Consider the following 10,441-nt stretch of genomic DNA (forward strand, 5'->3'; position numbering starts at 1 on the left):
GCGTGATGTATCCCACGGCTTCAGTTAGCACTTGACTGTTTGTACACCTCTAGTGTTAACCCAAGTAGTTGCGTTTCTGTTGTTATACTTTGTACGCGGATAATGATTGTCACTGGGTGTTTAGACTGACACCTTTTCCAAAAAAAAAAAAAGTTCTATTTCTCATTAAACTGTTTTTGTGTAATCCACAAACCTTAAAGCCAACTCAAGCCCACCTCCTCATCAATAACCACCAATAATAAAAAAAGACCCATTTATTGTAAATTCTGTTTATTGTCACCTGTATATCATTTTCATAAATGCATTATATACCCACAGAAGATGAATTCATTGGGGCTGAAGAAGTACACTGCTAAATAATGATGGTTTATGAACGCCCTCTAAAGGACAGTAATGGACTCAGAAACTTTGTCAAATTGCATTTGACAAAGTTTCTTTTTCTTTCTTTCTCTCTCTCTTTCTTTCTTCCTTTTTTTCAAAGGGACAAAGCTACACAAACTGTAACATAAAACAGAGAATAGAAAATATTGCACAGGGTTTAAATAAAAACATAAACGGACTGTCAGTAGAAAAAAAATAAATTAGGTACACCAATAAATATGCTTATGTCGTGGAATATCTTTCCATTTTCTTATGTATTTCAGCGGCAGGAATGGAGGAAAGCACCCTCAGGTCTCAGAGAGACAGGCTAGTTCGTGGAGAAGCAGAGCGAAAGAGGGACGATCCTCAGGTTTCTGCAAAGGAAACATACATTTTTATCGAAACCGCACATAGGCTAACGCTTTAGACGTTTTCTTGACATTCAGTGGATCAATACGTAATGTCATAATCGCACATCAACCAATAAGTCAATTACAATGACACAAAATGCAATAAAAAAACGTGTAAACTGACCTCTTTCCAGCACCATTCCATTAGTTGGTACACAGTCTGCGGAGACAGTCTGGGCTTTAGTAGCCTCATTCCAGCCGTCAGAGCCTCAACCACCTCCCCATTGGTGCGGTTTTCGTAGGGCAGTCGGCCCTCGCTGTACACCTCCCACATAAACACGCCTGAGACAAAGGAATCGTAGGATCGGTCCAGTTCCAGTTCATATTCTCCTCTTTACAGGTCTACACGCATCATCTCAGCTCTCGCAGTCTCACAACCGCAGCACATATAAATACAAATGTAATCTACATGCACACTATCTCACTCTTCACAGTCACTGTCGCTAAATATAAATATAGATCGTGAAATTATGTGAACTTTTGTGAACCTATTGCTTCTGATTTTACACTCTGTGGTTTCTTGCAGGTCATGATACCATTCCAGCTTGACAGCATTTTCACACATACACGCTCGCATGCACACACACACACACACACACACACACACACACACACACACACACACACAGATGTACACACGGTATGAACTCACCAAATGACCAAACATCAGACTTGCTGCTGAACCTGCAGTACCTGATGACTTCAGGAGCTGACCATTTAACAGGGAATTTGGATCCATGTGAGCTGGTGTACTGATCATCTAGAACAAACCTAGGAGATGGACACAGTGTTATCAAATAGATCTTGATTCTTAAAGGCGTAATGGCTAAAGACCCTATGACACTTCAGATTATGTCATTATAGTCTAACCTTGTCATCCCGAAATCTGATACCTTCACCACATAGTCTTCTGACACCAAACAGTTTCTTGCAGCCTGCATTGAAGGAAAGTGTTTGAATCAAGTAATCGTATTCTTTGAAATCGTATTCTTTGCAGCATCATGTCTTAATATGGAACATAACTGAAATTACAAATGGCCTCAAAGTGGAGATCTTGAATCTGTAAATGAAAGAAAGATGATTACCAGGTCTCTGTGGATGAAGTTGGAGCTCTCAAGGTAGGCCATTGCCTCACTCACATCCAGACACATTCCCAACAACATCTCCTGGGACAGGGTGCCTTTTCGGCCACGCAGGAAGTCTGTCAGGCATCCGTTCTCCATGAATTCAAAGACCAGATATATGGGCGATCGCTGTGTGCAAATGCCATAGAGCTGCACCAGTTTTGAGTGGGACAGCTTCCTGTGTAAGTACAGATAAAATGCTTTGAAAACGAGCTTTGATCTTATAAAAGTAATACTGTAGCTGCTGACAAAAAGCATTACACAACACAGTGATAGGAACTGTCTAAATAAAAACTACTTTGAACCAACTTTAGTTGATCTCTCGATATCTGCAATGAAAATGACATTTAGCATTTAAGTCAAAAAGCAAACAAACCAATCAACGCTCTTTAATCTTCAGTAAACAGTCGTTTATTTTAAAACGAATACATAGCACTCAGTGAACGCCGCTTACATCATGATCTGAGCTTCTTCTTTAAAGTCTTCCTCTGACATGGCACAGTCACGAACTGTCTTCACTGCTACTTTCAGATCACGCCAATACCCCTGCCACACCAGGCCAAACTGCCCACTGCCCACCTCCTCTCCAAGAACCAGCTCCTCAAGGTCCAACTCCCACTTTTCTGTGAGGCGGACCGAAAAATAAAAAAGCGCACAGAAAATAGATGTAGTTTAGAGGCTTTGATGATGAACGGACTGACATTATACATATTAAAACAGGTGTTGTTACTCCTAGTTTCTTTATTCATTTGTTTTAAAGGCAGCAGCGTATTTGAGATATGACTCCAGAAAAAGTACTCTGTAAACAAACTGAAAATACAAGAATCAGATTGAGTTTTGGCTCCATTAAAGAAATTTAATGGAACCAAAGGCTGTTCATTCCTGGAGTCCTGGAATGTCCATCATTAATGTAAAGTCAGAGGTGCTCTTTGCAGGTGTTTAGAACCTACTGAGATATTCCAACATTAATAAAGCTGAAATTTCTCTTCGCTCACAACCTGTATCTGATAACAACCCTTTTTCTGTTTTTGCCCCTATGTCAGTGTTAGAGTGTTTCACAGGTGTTCATCAAATATTATCAAATGTCTGGATTGAGCCTCAACAGGCAATTGACAATGTCTGATGTCCATTTTAACAGATTTCTAGGTTGCCTTGTGTTTGTGTTCAGTTCTCGTGTACAGTCATTTTGGAGAAGCTGACAGCTTTAACTAACTCCTAACTCCTAACACAAGATGTGGTTGCAAAATGAGGTTTTTGACATACGCTGAGGTGAGTGGACGATGTCTTTAACTTCGTTTCAGTGAAGCACTCCTTTAAGAGGAACTGTAGCAACATGACAAGCCGACACAAGAAAAGACCAAACAGATGTGGTTTAGCCACCGACCTGATGAAAGCTCCATAATCATCGGAGTCCTCACATGGTCACGAGAAACACAGTGCCTCAGTCTGGTTATCAAGCCTGCAATGGTCACCCACACGTGGGTAAACAAACTCTTCAATTTTTTTTTTTTAAATCATGACAGCGACTCTTTGACGATTTATGGCTTCAGCGTTTTTTGACACCTCACCTGCTGCGTTGTGCTGGTGGTAATGGATGAGCTCTGGAATGGTGCTGAACAGGTACTTCTCAGCAAGGTAATACTTAGTCTGGCCATCTTCACTCTCTATTTCTCGGATCTGATAATGCTTCACCCTTGGATTCTTTTCCCCATTTGATCTACAGGGAGGGAAACAGAAAGGAAAGAAAATCCACTAAAATTTCAGGCAAAAGTATTCATTAAAGTGTCGCTGGGGAAAAAAGCAAAATCTTTTAGTTGGACCGTTAAAGGAGAAGAATGATTACATCACCAAACGGTGGTATAACAAGTACAATTTAGGTGTAAATGATGAAAGTGTGAACAAACCCTGGGGCTTTGGTGAACACAGACACGGTATACTGTCCAGCACGTCGAGAGTCACGAACCATGAAAGCCCCCTCTTTGTTCTGAAAACATACACACACTCTTTATGTCTTTGTCTTAAAAGCATACATTCTCTCCTTCAACTTCACACCACGTAAGCACCTTACACATATTCTATACCGGAGGCCTTTTGAAAACAATGGTCAGGTTTTTCTGGTTCGGTATTGAAAGTTATTTCAAAACCCTCTTTGAAATATGCAGTGGTCGGACATCAGTTTGCAGCAGGCTTGTGTGGGGTCAGATATGAGGAAAAGAAAAAAATAAATGACATTTCACTTAATCTTCTTTTCTAAAACGCGGCACACAGCAAGGTTATGACAGGAAGTCCTAGAGCCGCAGTCTGGTGTAGAAACTGCGGGGCTCTTTCTGTGCTGTGCACACATGAGGGTGCACACCTTGCAAATGCAGCTTTTGCAGGTTTGCAGAGAGAGAGAGAGAGAGAGAGAGAGAGAGAGAGAGAGAGAGAGAGGCAAACTCTGCTATGTCCCGTTTCACTTTCCTAATAGTACACCGCAATGTGAAAACGTAACTCAGAGACCCTCAAAGCAATGAAAAGTGTTCTCATGGGATCGTAAAAGCTTTCGGTTCTTTTTCTTTTACTGACCCACACCAGTATGCTCCCCTAATTTATTGAAATGTGTTGTATTATGTACCTCCTGAAGCAGTAACTCCTCAGCTTCAGCTCGGGTTATGTCTTTGTTGTACCACCTGTAAGAGATGTAGCAACAAGAATAATGAGATTGGATTTTGCGTACGTTGATATCCTGTGTCGGTATGCTGATGATATTCTAAACAGGAGGAGAAAATATAAGGGAAACTCTCTGAGTATTTGTTTCTATTGCGAATAAAAACAAACTACTAAAATGACATGAGGAATGAGACCTACTCAAATCTCTCAAAGCTGTTGGGAAATTTCTCTGTAATATACATGCGCGGCACGCACCCAATATTTCTGTGAAGGAAAAAAGAGAATTATGAGAAATTGGGTCTTATAATAACAGTCATGATGTTACAAGTTTAGAAATGCCTGCGGGTTATCTACCCCTCCATATATGTTCAACACCATTACATGTTGTATGATACATTAAAACTCAGGTCAAGACTGCAATTAGAAAATCATATAAAATCTTATGAATATATCTAAACAGTAACACTTGATTTACTGAAGAATGCACTGGGGTAGTTTAACATGCAGGGGTAACTGCTGACGTAGGGGTCCGTAAGTTGCCAGAAGTATTGAGCAAATATTAAATGATTAATTGATACCGGTCCTCTTCAGGCTCGTAAAGAACACATCAATGTAACATGGAGAAACAGTAAGTATGTTTAAATACACACAGCGATTACACTATATTTCTTTTGATGTGGTATTTAGAACACTGGATATGTTGTCTTATGAACTGAAAAGTATTTAAAACTGAATAATTGTATAAATATGGCGAATCTGAGAAAAACACACAAATAAATTGTTCTGTCTGAGAGGATTAAGATTACATGGTTAAGATCACAATTATGTAATTGAAATTCGCCAAAAGAGTGAATTTATTTCGGATTAGACCAATGAAACAGAACTTTCTTAATGTACAAAGAGAAAACATATTGAGCTGTAATCTCTCAAAAAATTCAAAATCATGGTTTCAATGGCAAAAAAAAGCATGCGTTCAGACCTCATCACAAAAATATCATGGGACATTTCTGGAAGAAAAAAACATTTTGGTCGGTGTTCTGAGCACAGACTGAACCTCTTTATGTACTGAGTGTTACTGGGTGTTCTCCAAAGAAACTGTCATATTAATAGTAACCTATTGCAGGTCTCAGTATGACTTGGAACTGGCTAATTATCAATTTAAACAGTAAATCAGTTCAGTACAGTCATTCTGATGTTTAATAGTTCAGTAAAATGTTTTTCCTGTAAAGCTGAAGTAATTTCAGCAACACTAAATACTTTACTTTCTTGCATCCATTTTGAGAGACTGCCATCTGAATACGTAGTCTAAGTATAAGCCAAAAGTTCCATTTAAGTCCAGGTATGTGTTTTGATTTCATTTGACATGACCTTGTTCATTTGTCACTTTGATGTGACCTTTTCCACCATAAAAACAATAAATTTACCCTTAGATGATTCAGCCAACCAAAAAAACAGAACAGTTTATATACTCACGTAGGCCTACACCTATGGTAAGAGGTCATGTAGTATCAGCAATAGCATTATGAATCCATTGAGACCAACACATGAAAACTGATGCAAACTCTGAGAAACAGCTTAGAAATTTCAAACCTTTTAGTCCAGTTATAGTTTTACTGTCCAAAGCACCAGGTGGTCCTAGTTCTGGTGTCTAAGCTATCACAGATATTTCAGCATCTCAGAGAAATATTGTATCTACAAGATTCACTAAGCTGTTCCGCTAAAGGTTGTTTGCAACCACTTGTTTTTATGGTCACGAGCGGGAATATCATTTACGCATGTCTTCTGCTACATCTAATCACTTTGTAGCTCTCTAGGTTATCCATCCACATCTACTGACGTTAGAATATTTACCCTTCCTTGTCTTGGACAGTCCACCAATTGGGCTCTGAGCTGTCTATGACAAGGTATTCCTCATCTTTGTGTAATGGGAGATCACTATCTTTTTCTGGATAAAAGTCCCTCAGAGCGACCACCATTCTCTCATCTGGATCTGAGAACCGCCGCTGTAGGAGAAAACATGCGACTCAGTGTTCATATGGAAATAATACTTTCACACATTAAACATTATACCATGATACAACTCTGGCACATTTCTCCAAAACATAGTTAAACATTTATCAAAAGCAAGATTTTGCACGCCAGTAACCTCAAAACAATCCACGTAAAGGCTAGGAGAAAATCTAGAACAGTCTAGATATCTCTACAAAATCTAGATACATTTCTTTTGAAATCTACTAGGCAGAGCTGCAAAAAAAATTCTAGACAGAAAAGTTTTGGCGGAAAAAAAAACTACTAAAGTTGAGAAAAGAGGGGGAAAAAAGTCTGAAAAGAGGGGATGTAAGTGGATAACCAAATTCAAATTTACCTGTAGATCTGGTGTTGGAGGAAGAGGTTTCTTGGATGCTGTGAGATTAACAACATTTTGTTGTTATTACTGACAGTCTTATTCAGTTCTTTGGTTCTTTTTTGGACACGATTTATATTATTATCATTTACCTGACGTCTTAGCACTACTGTTGGAGAAAATGAATGATGATTCTAATTTAGATTGTAATCTCTAAATGGACGATCAATAGATTATAATTATATTTATAACTCCTACCAGTTCCGGTGGGATAATATTCACTACATCCAGCGGCCATTTTTTCTGTCTGCTGACAACATCTCCACTTTCCATCTCCCCAGAAATCAGGATGGTACTTTAGGAACACATTGTTGTGTTTGGTCTCTTCAAAAGATAAACAAAAGTAATAAAGAGATTTTAAGCTACAATAAGTGATCGGGAATGACTTTCTCTTGGTTGCCGATGTCAAAATAAGTAAATAAATGAATAAAGTGAGGTAAAGGCAAAAACAACGTAAACAATTTTGAGATGTTAATGGAAATGAATAAACATAATATTTTTACACGGACACTCAAAACGCACAGACATTCTGTATGAATGATACTCTAATCAGTATTACTGTTTAAGCTAAACTTTTTGTTAAGTACAACTTGTCTGCTGACATTTGCTCACCCTCTTTCAGAGCTCTGACCCATTTTAACCTGCAGTCATTGTCTGGTGCAAACACGTAAAGGTAGTAGCTGTCATGGACAACCTGCATAAAAGACACACACACACACACACGCACACACACGCACACACACACACACACACACAAATTTATTCATAAACTATGTTCATGGAATACATCCATAATTAAAAAGCTCACTGACTTGCAAAGACAAAAAAATGTGTTAAATGAAAACGTATAGCGACCAATCAAAATGTCATTAATTCACTGTATAAAATGTAACAGTATCTAAAACAAGAGGATGAAATTAGATAAAGAGACATTCATTGCTGAATTACATTCTCACCTGGAAAGGATACTTGTAAGAGCAGGGTATAGGCAGATCACTGCGAACAATCTCAACACACTTGATACGGGAAAGTTCAATGCACCCTTTAAGAACTGGCTTTTTCTGTCAAATCCAAATGAACCTGGTTATTCTTTTCATTTTGCTTATCTAATAGATGAATCTTTGAAACCTTTACTATCTATTATTAACTCAGGCTACCAGTTCTGTGCACATAGAATATTTTGCATTTTCCACAAGGTTCAAATAAAAACATCACAAATATTTAAACTAAATTCAAAAATAAAATTTGCATTCAAAATCCTTACTCATTATTTGAATTAAGACTGAGAGGTATTATACTCTATCATCTTTCATAATGCAAAATAGTGATCATCGTCATAATAATAATAATGAGGAGGGGGCATGTACTTACCCCTGGGCGACGTTCAGAGTAAGTCAAATCCTCTGTGTTTAAAACAAAATATCTCTCTTTGTAATTGCAAGGTGATGTTCTTCGTTTTTGTTGAGATTTTTTATACAAAGTTCCTTTTAGTATAACTCGTGGATACATGGCAAGAGCTAGTTACGGGACTAATATTGAGAGACCTGATGCATAGTGAGCTCAGAAGATAAGGCAAACAGTATATGCTAACTTGTAAGTAGTGTGAGAAGCATGGTTTCCGGAGTTGGAGCTCGAGATAAACCACTTCCTCAAGTACAAGAACATGTGCACACAGAGAAACACACAGGCAATAGCATCATGTTGGTTGTGATTTTACTTTTTTTTTTTTTTTTTTCCAAACTGAAGTGCGGGGGGGATAAATAATTGTAACAGGATATACAGCAAGTTTTAGGCCATATTACAGCAAGACTTAGACCATATGCGTAAAGTGAATATGGGTGAGCCCTGATGAACTGTTTGCTGTTTGTGTTAATGTATTTATGTATTTATCTGTACTTAATGTTTTATGTATTTATCTCTGTTTATCTTTTTGTATCACACGCACACACAGACATACACAGACACACACACAAACACACACATGCATACACATGCACAGACAAACAAACAGAGAGACAGACAGACAGATAGACAGACAGACAGACATACACGTGCTCTACCTATCTTTCTATAAAAGGAGGGAGAGTTTGTCCTTCTTGTCCGTGCTGACATACAATGATCTATGATCATTATGAACATGTACATTATGAACATGATTTTTGCATCACATGATTTAACTAGCACAACATTTTCTGATGATTAATTGTTTACCCTTTTGAAATCCTTTGGGGGTATCTATAAAGGGCTGTCATGGGCCGATTAAGCAAAAACAGTTTTATGTCCAATCTTAATGGACTAAAAGATGCTGTTTTGTCATCCCACCTATGAGAAAAAAATTAGAACATTTCAGCAAGGTCACAGACACTAAGGAGGACTCTAAACGAGCCAGGGTTTCCACACTCTAAAAGACCGAAAAAAAAAAGATTTATCTGGGAGTTGAGCGTTGAAATATCCTTCACAAGGTAAACCTCATTTTGTGTGCATTTTGGGTCCTTCTGGTCAATGGGTGTTTTTGATTTAAAAAAAAAAAAAAAATCAACTGATTCGTCACAACGTGTTTGTGTGTAGGTCATGATGGCCATTTCAGAGTTATATTAAATTTTAATAAGGTATATGTCAAAAAGGTGTGACAGCAAGGTGGGGAATTAACTAAGGGTGGTGTTCTGCTTGACTTGAGGCGTAGAGAGTGTTTGTTCGTGTAGTGCTGAATAGTGACATAGCGCGGTATCAGGTTGGATGCGTAACATTGGAAAAGTCTTTAAATGCACACAAAACCTGTGCTACATGTGGGGAACTTGCATGGATCAACTTCTGGAATAGTCTCCCATCTCACATTAAGTCCTGTTCTACCACTGACAGTTTTAAATCAGATTTAAAGACCCACCTTTTTTTCTCTTGCCTTTAGTTCAGTCTGAGGTTGCCAAAAGGTTTTTGTCAAGTCCACTCTTCATTTATTTTTAATGTCCCATCACTGTGTTCTAATCTGTTCTTTTACTTCAGTTTCTCTTAATTTCTTATTTTTCTTATTTTACTTTGATTTTGATTATTGTCATTTTTTTTGTTTGTTTAATGTATTTTTTCATTTTTATCTTTCCTGATTCCGATTTTGTCTTTTTACCTGTTTTACGTAGTTATCATGTTTATCTTGGCTTTTATGTATCATTCCTTTCACTCATCTGTTTTTATCTCAATTTTACCTTGGTTATTTAGTTTTTGTTTTCTACCTGGCATTTCTTTCTGTTCTTGTGCTTTTATTTTATGTGCTGTCTCTTAGTCCTGCTTTTATACATACTCTTTATTCCTCTTATCCACGTATACTTGTATTGGTAATCCCTCTGCCTCGACTGGAAAGCACTTTGGTCCTGTTGTATTTAAATGTGATATATAAATAAATTTGACTTGACTTGACTTGACCTCTTAACCACACACAAATCCATTTCTCTACCACATTTGAACAGGGCTCTCACATCAAGAGAAAACCAAATCAGCTGAAA

General features: G+C 37.9%; 1 protein-coding gene across 1 annotated transcript; it reads right to left on the minus strand.

The window, feature by feature from the left end:
- Window positions 1–668: 668 nt before the first annotated feature.
- On the minus strand, window positions 669–8,456 carry itk (IL2 inducible T cell kinase). The gene is made up of 17 exons (XM_030766182.1): window positions 8,319–8,456; window positions 7,904–8,008; window positions 7,560–7,641; window positions 7,146–7,271; window positions 6,909–6,946; window positions 6,395–6,546; window positions 4,742–4,807; window positions 4,509–4,563; window positions 3,799–3,878; window positions 3,463–3,611; window positions 3,279–3,353; window positions 2,349–2,517; window positions 1,856–2,072; window positions 1,641–1,705; window positions 1,423–1,541; window positions 895–1,052; window positions 669–734 (listed from the first exon to the last, which is right to left on the minus strand). Exons 1-17 carry the CDS (start codon window positions 8,454–8,456, stop codon window positions 669–671), a joined length of 1,860 nt encoding a protein of 619 aa, XP_030622042.1.
- Window positions 8,457–10,441: the final 1,985 nt, after the last annotated feature.

The sequence above is a fragment of the Chanos chanos genome, chromosome 2 (assembly GCF_902362185.1).
Source record: "Chanos chanos chromosome 2, fChaCha1.1, whole genome shotgun sequence".
NCBI classification, from domain to species: Eukaryota; Metazoa; Chordata; class Actinopteri; order Gonorynchiformes; family Chanidae; genus Chanos; species Chanos chanos.

Coding starts and splice junctions, on each gene's coding strand:
- itk (XM_030766182.1), bottom strand. CDS start 8,456: ATGTATCCACGAGTTATACTAAAAGGAACTTTGTATAAAAAATCTCAA. Junction 6,547..6,908: donor CTCCAACACCAGATCTACAG/GTAAATTTGAAT, acceptor TTTCTCCTACAG/CGGCGGTTCTCAGATCCAGA. Junction 4,564..4,741: donor AACAGCTTTGAGAGATTTGA/GTAGGTCTCATT, acceptor CATCTCTTACAG/GTGGTACAACAAAGACATAA.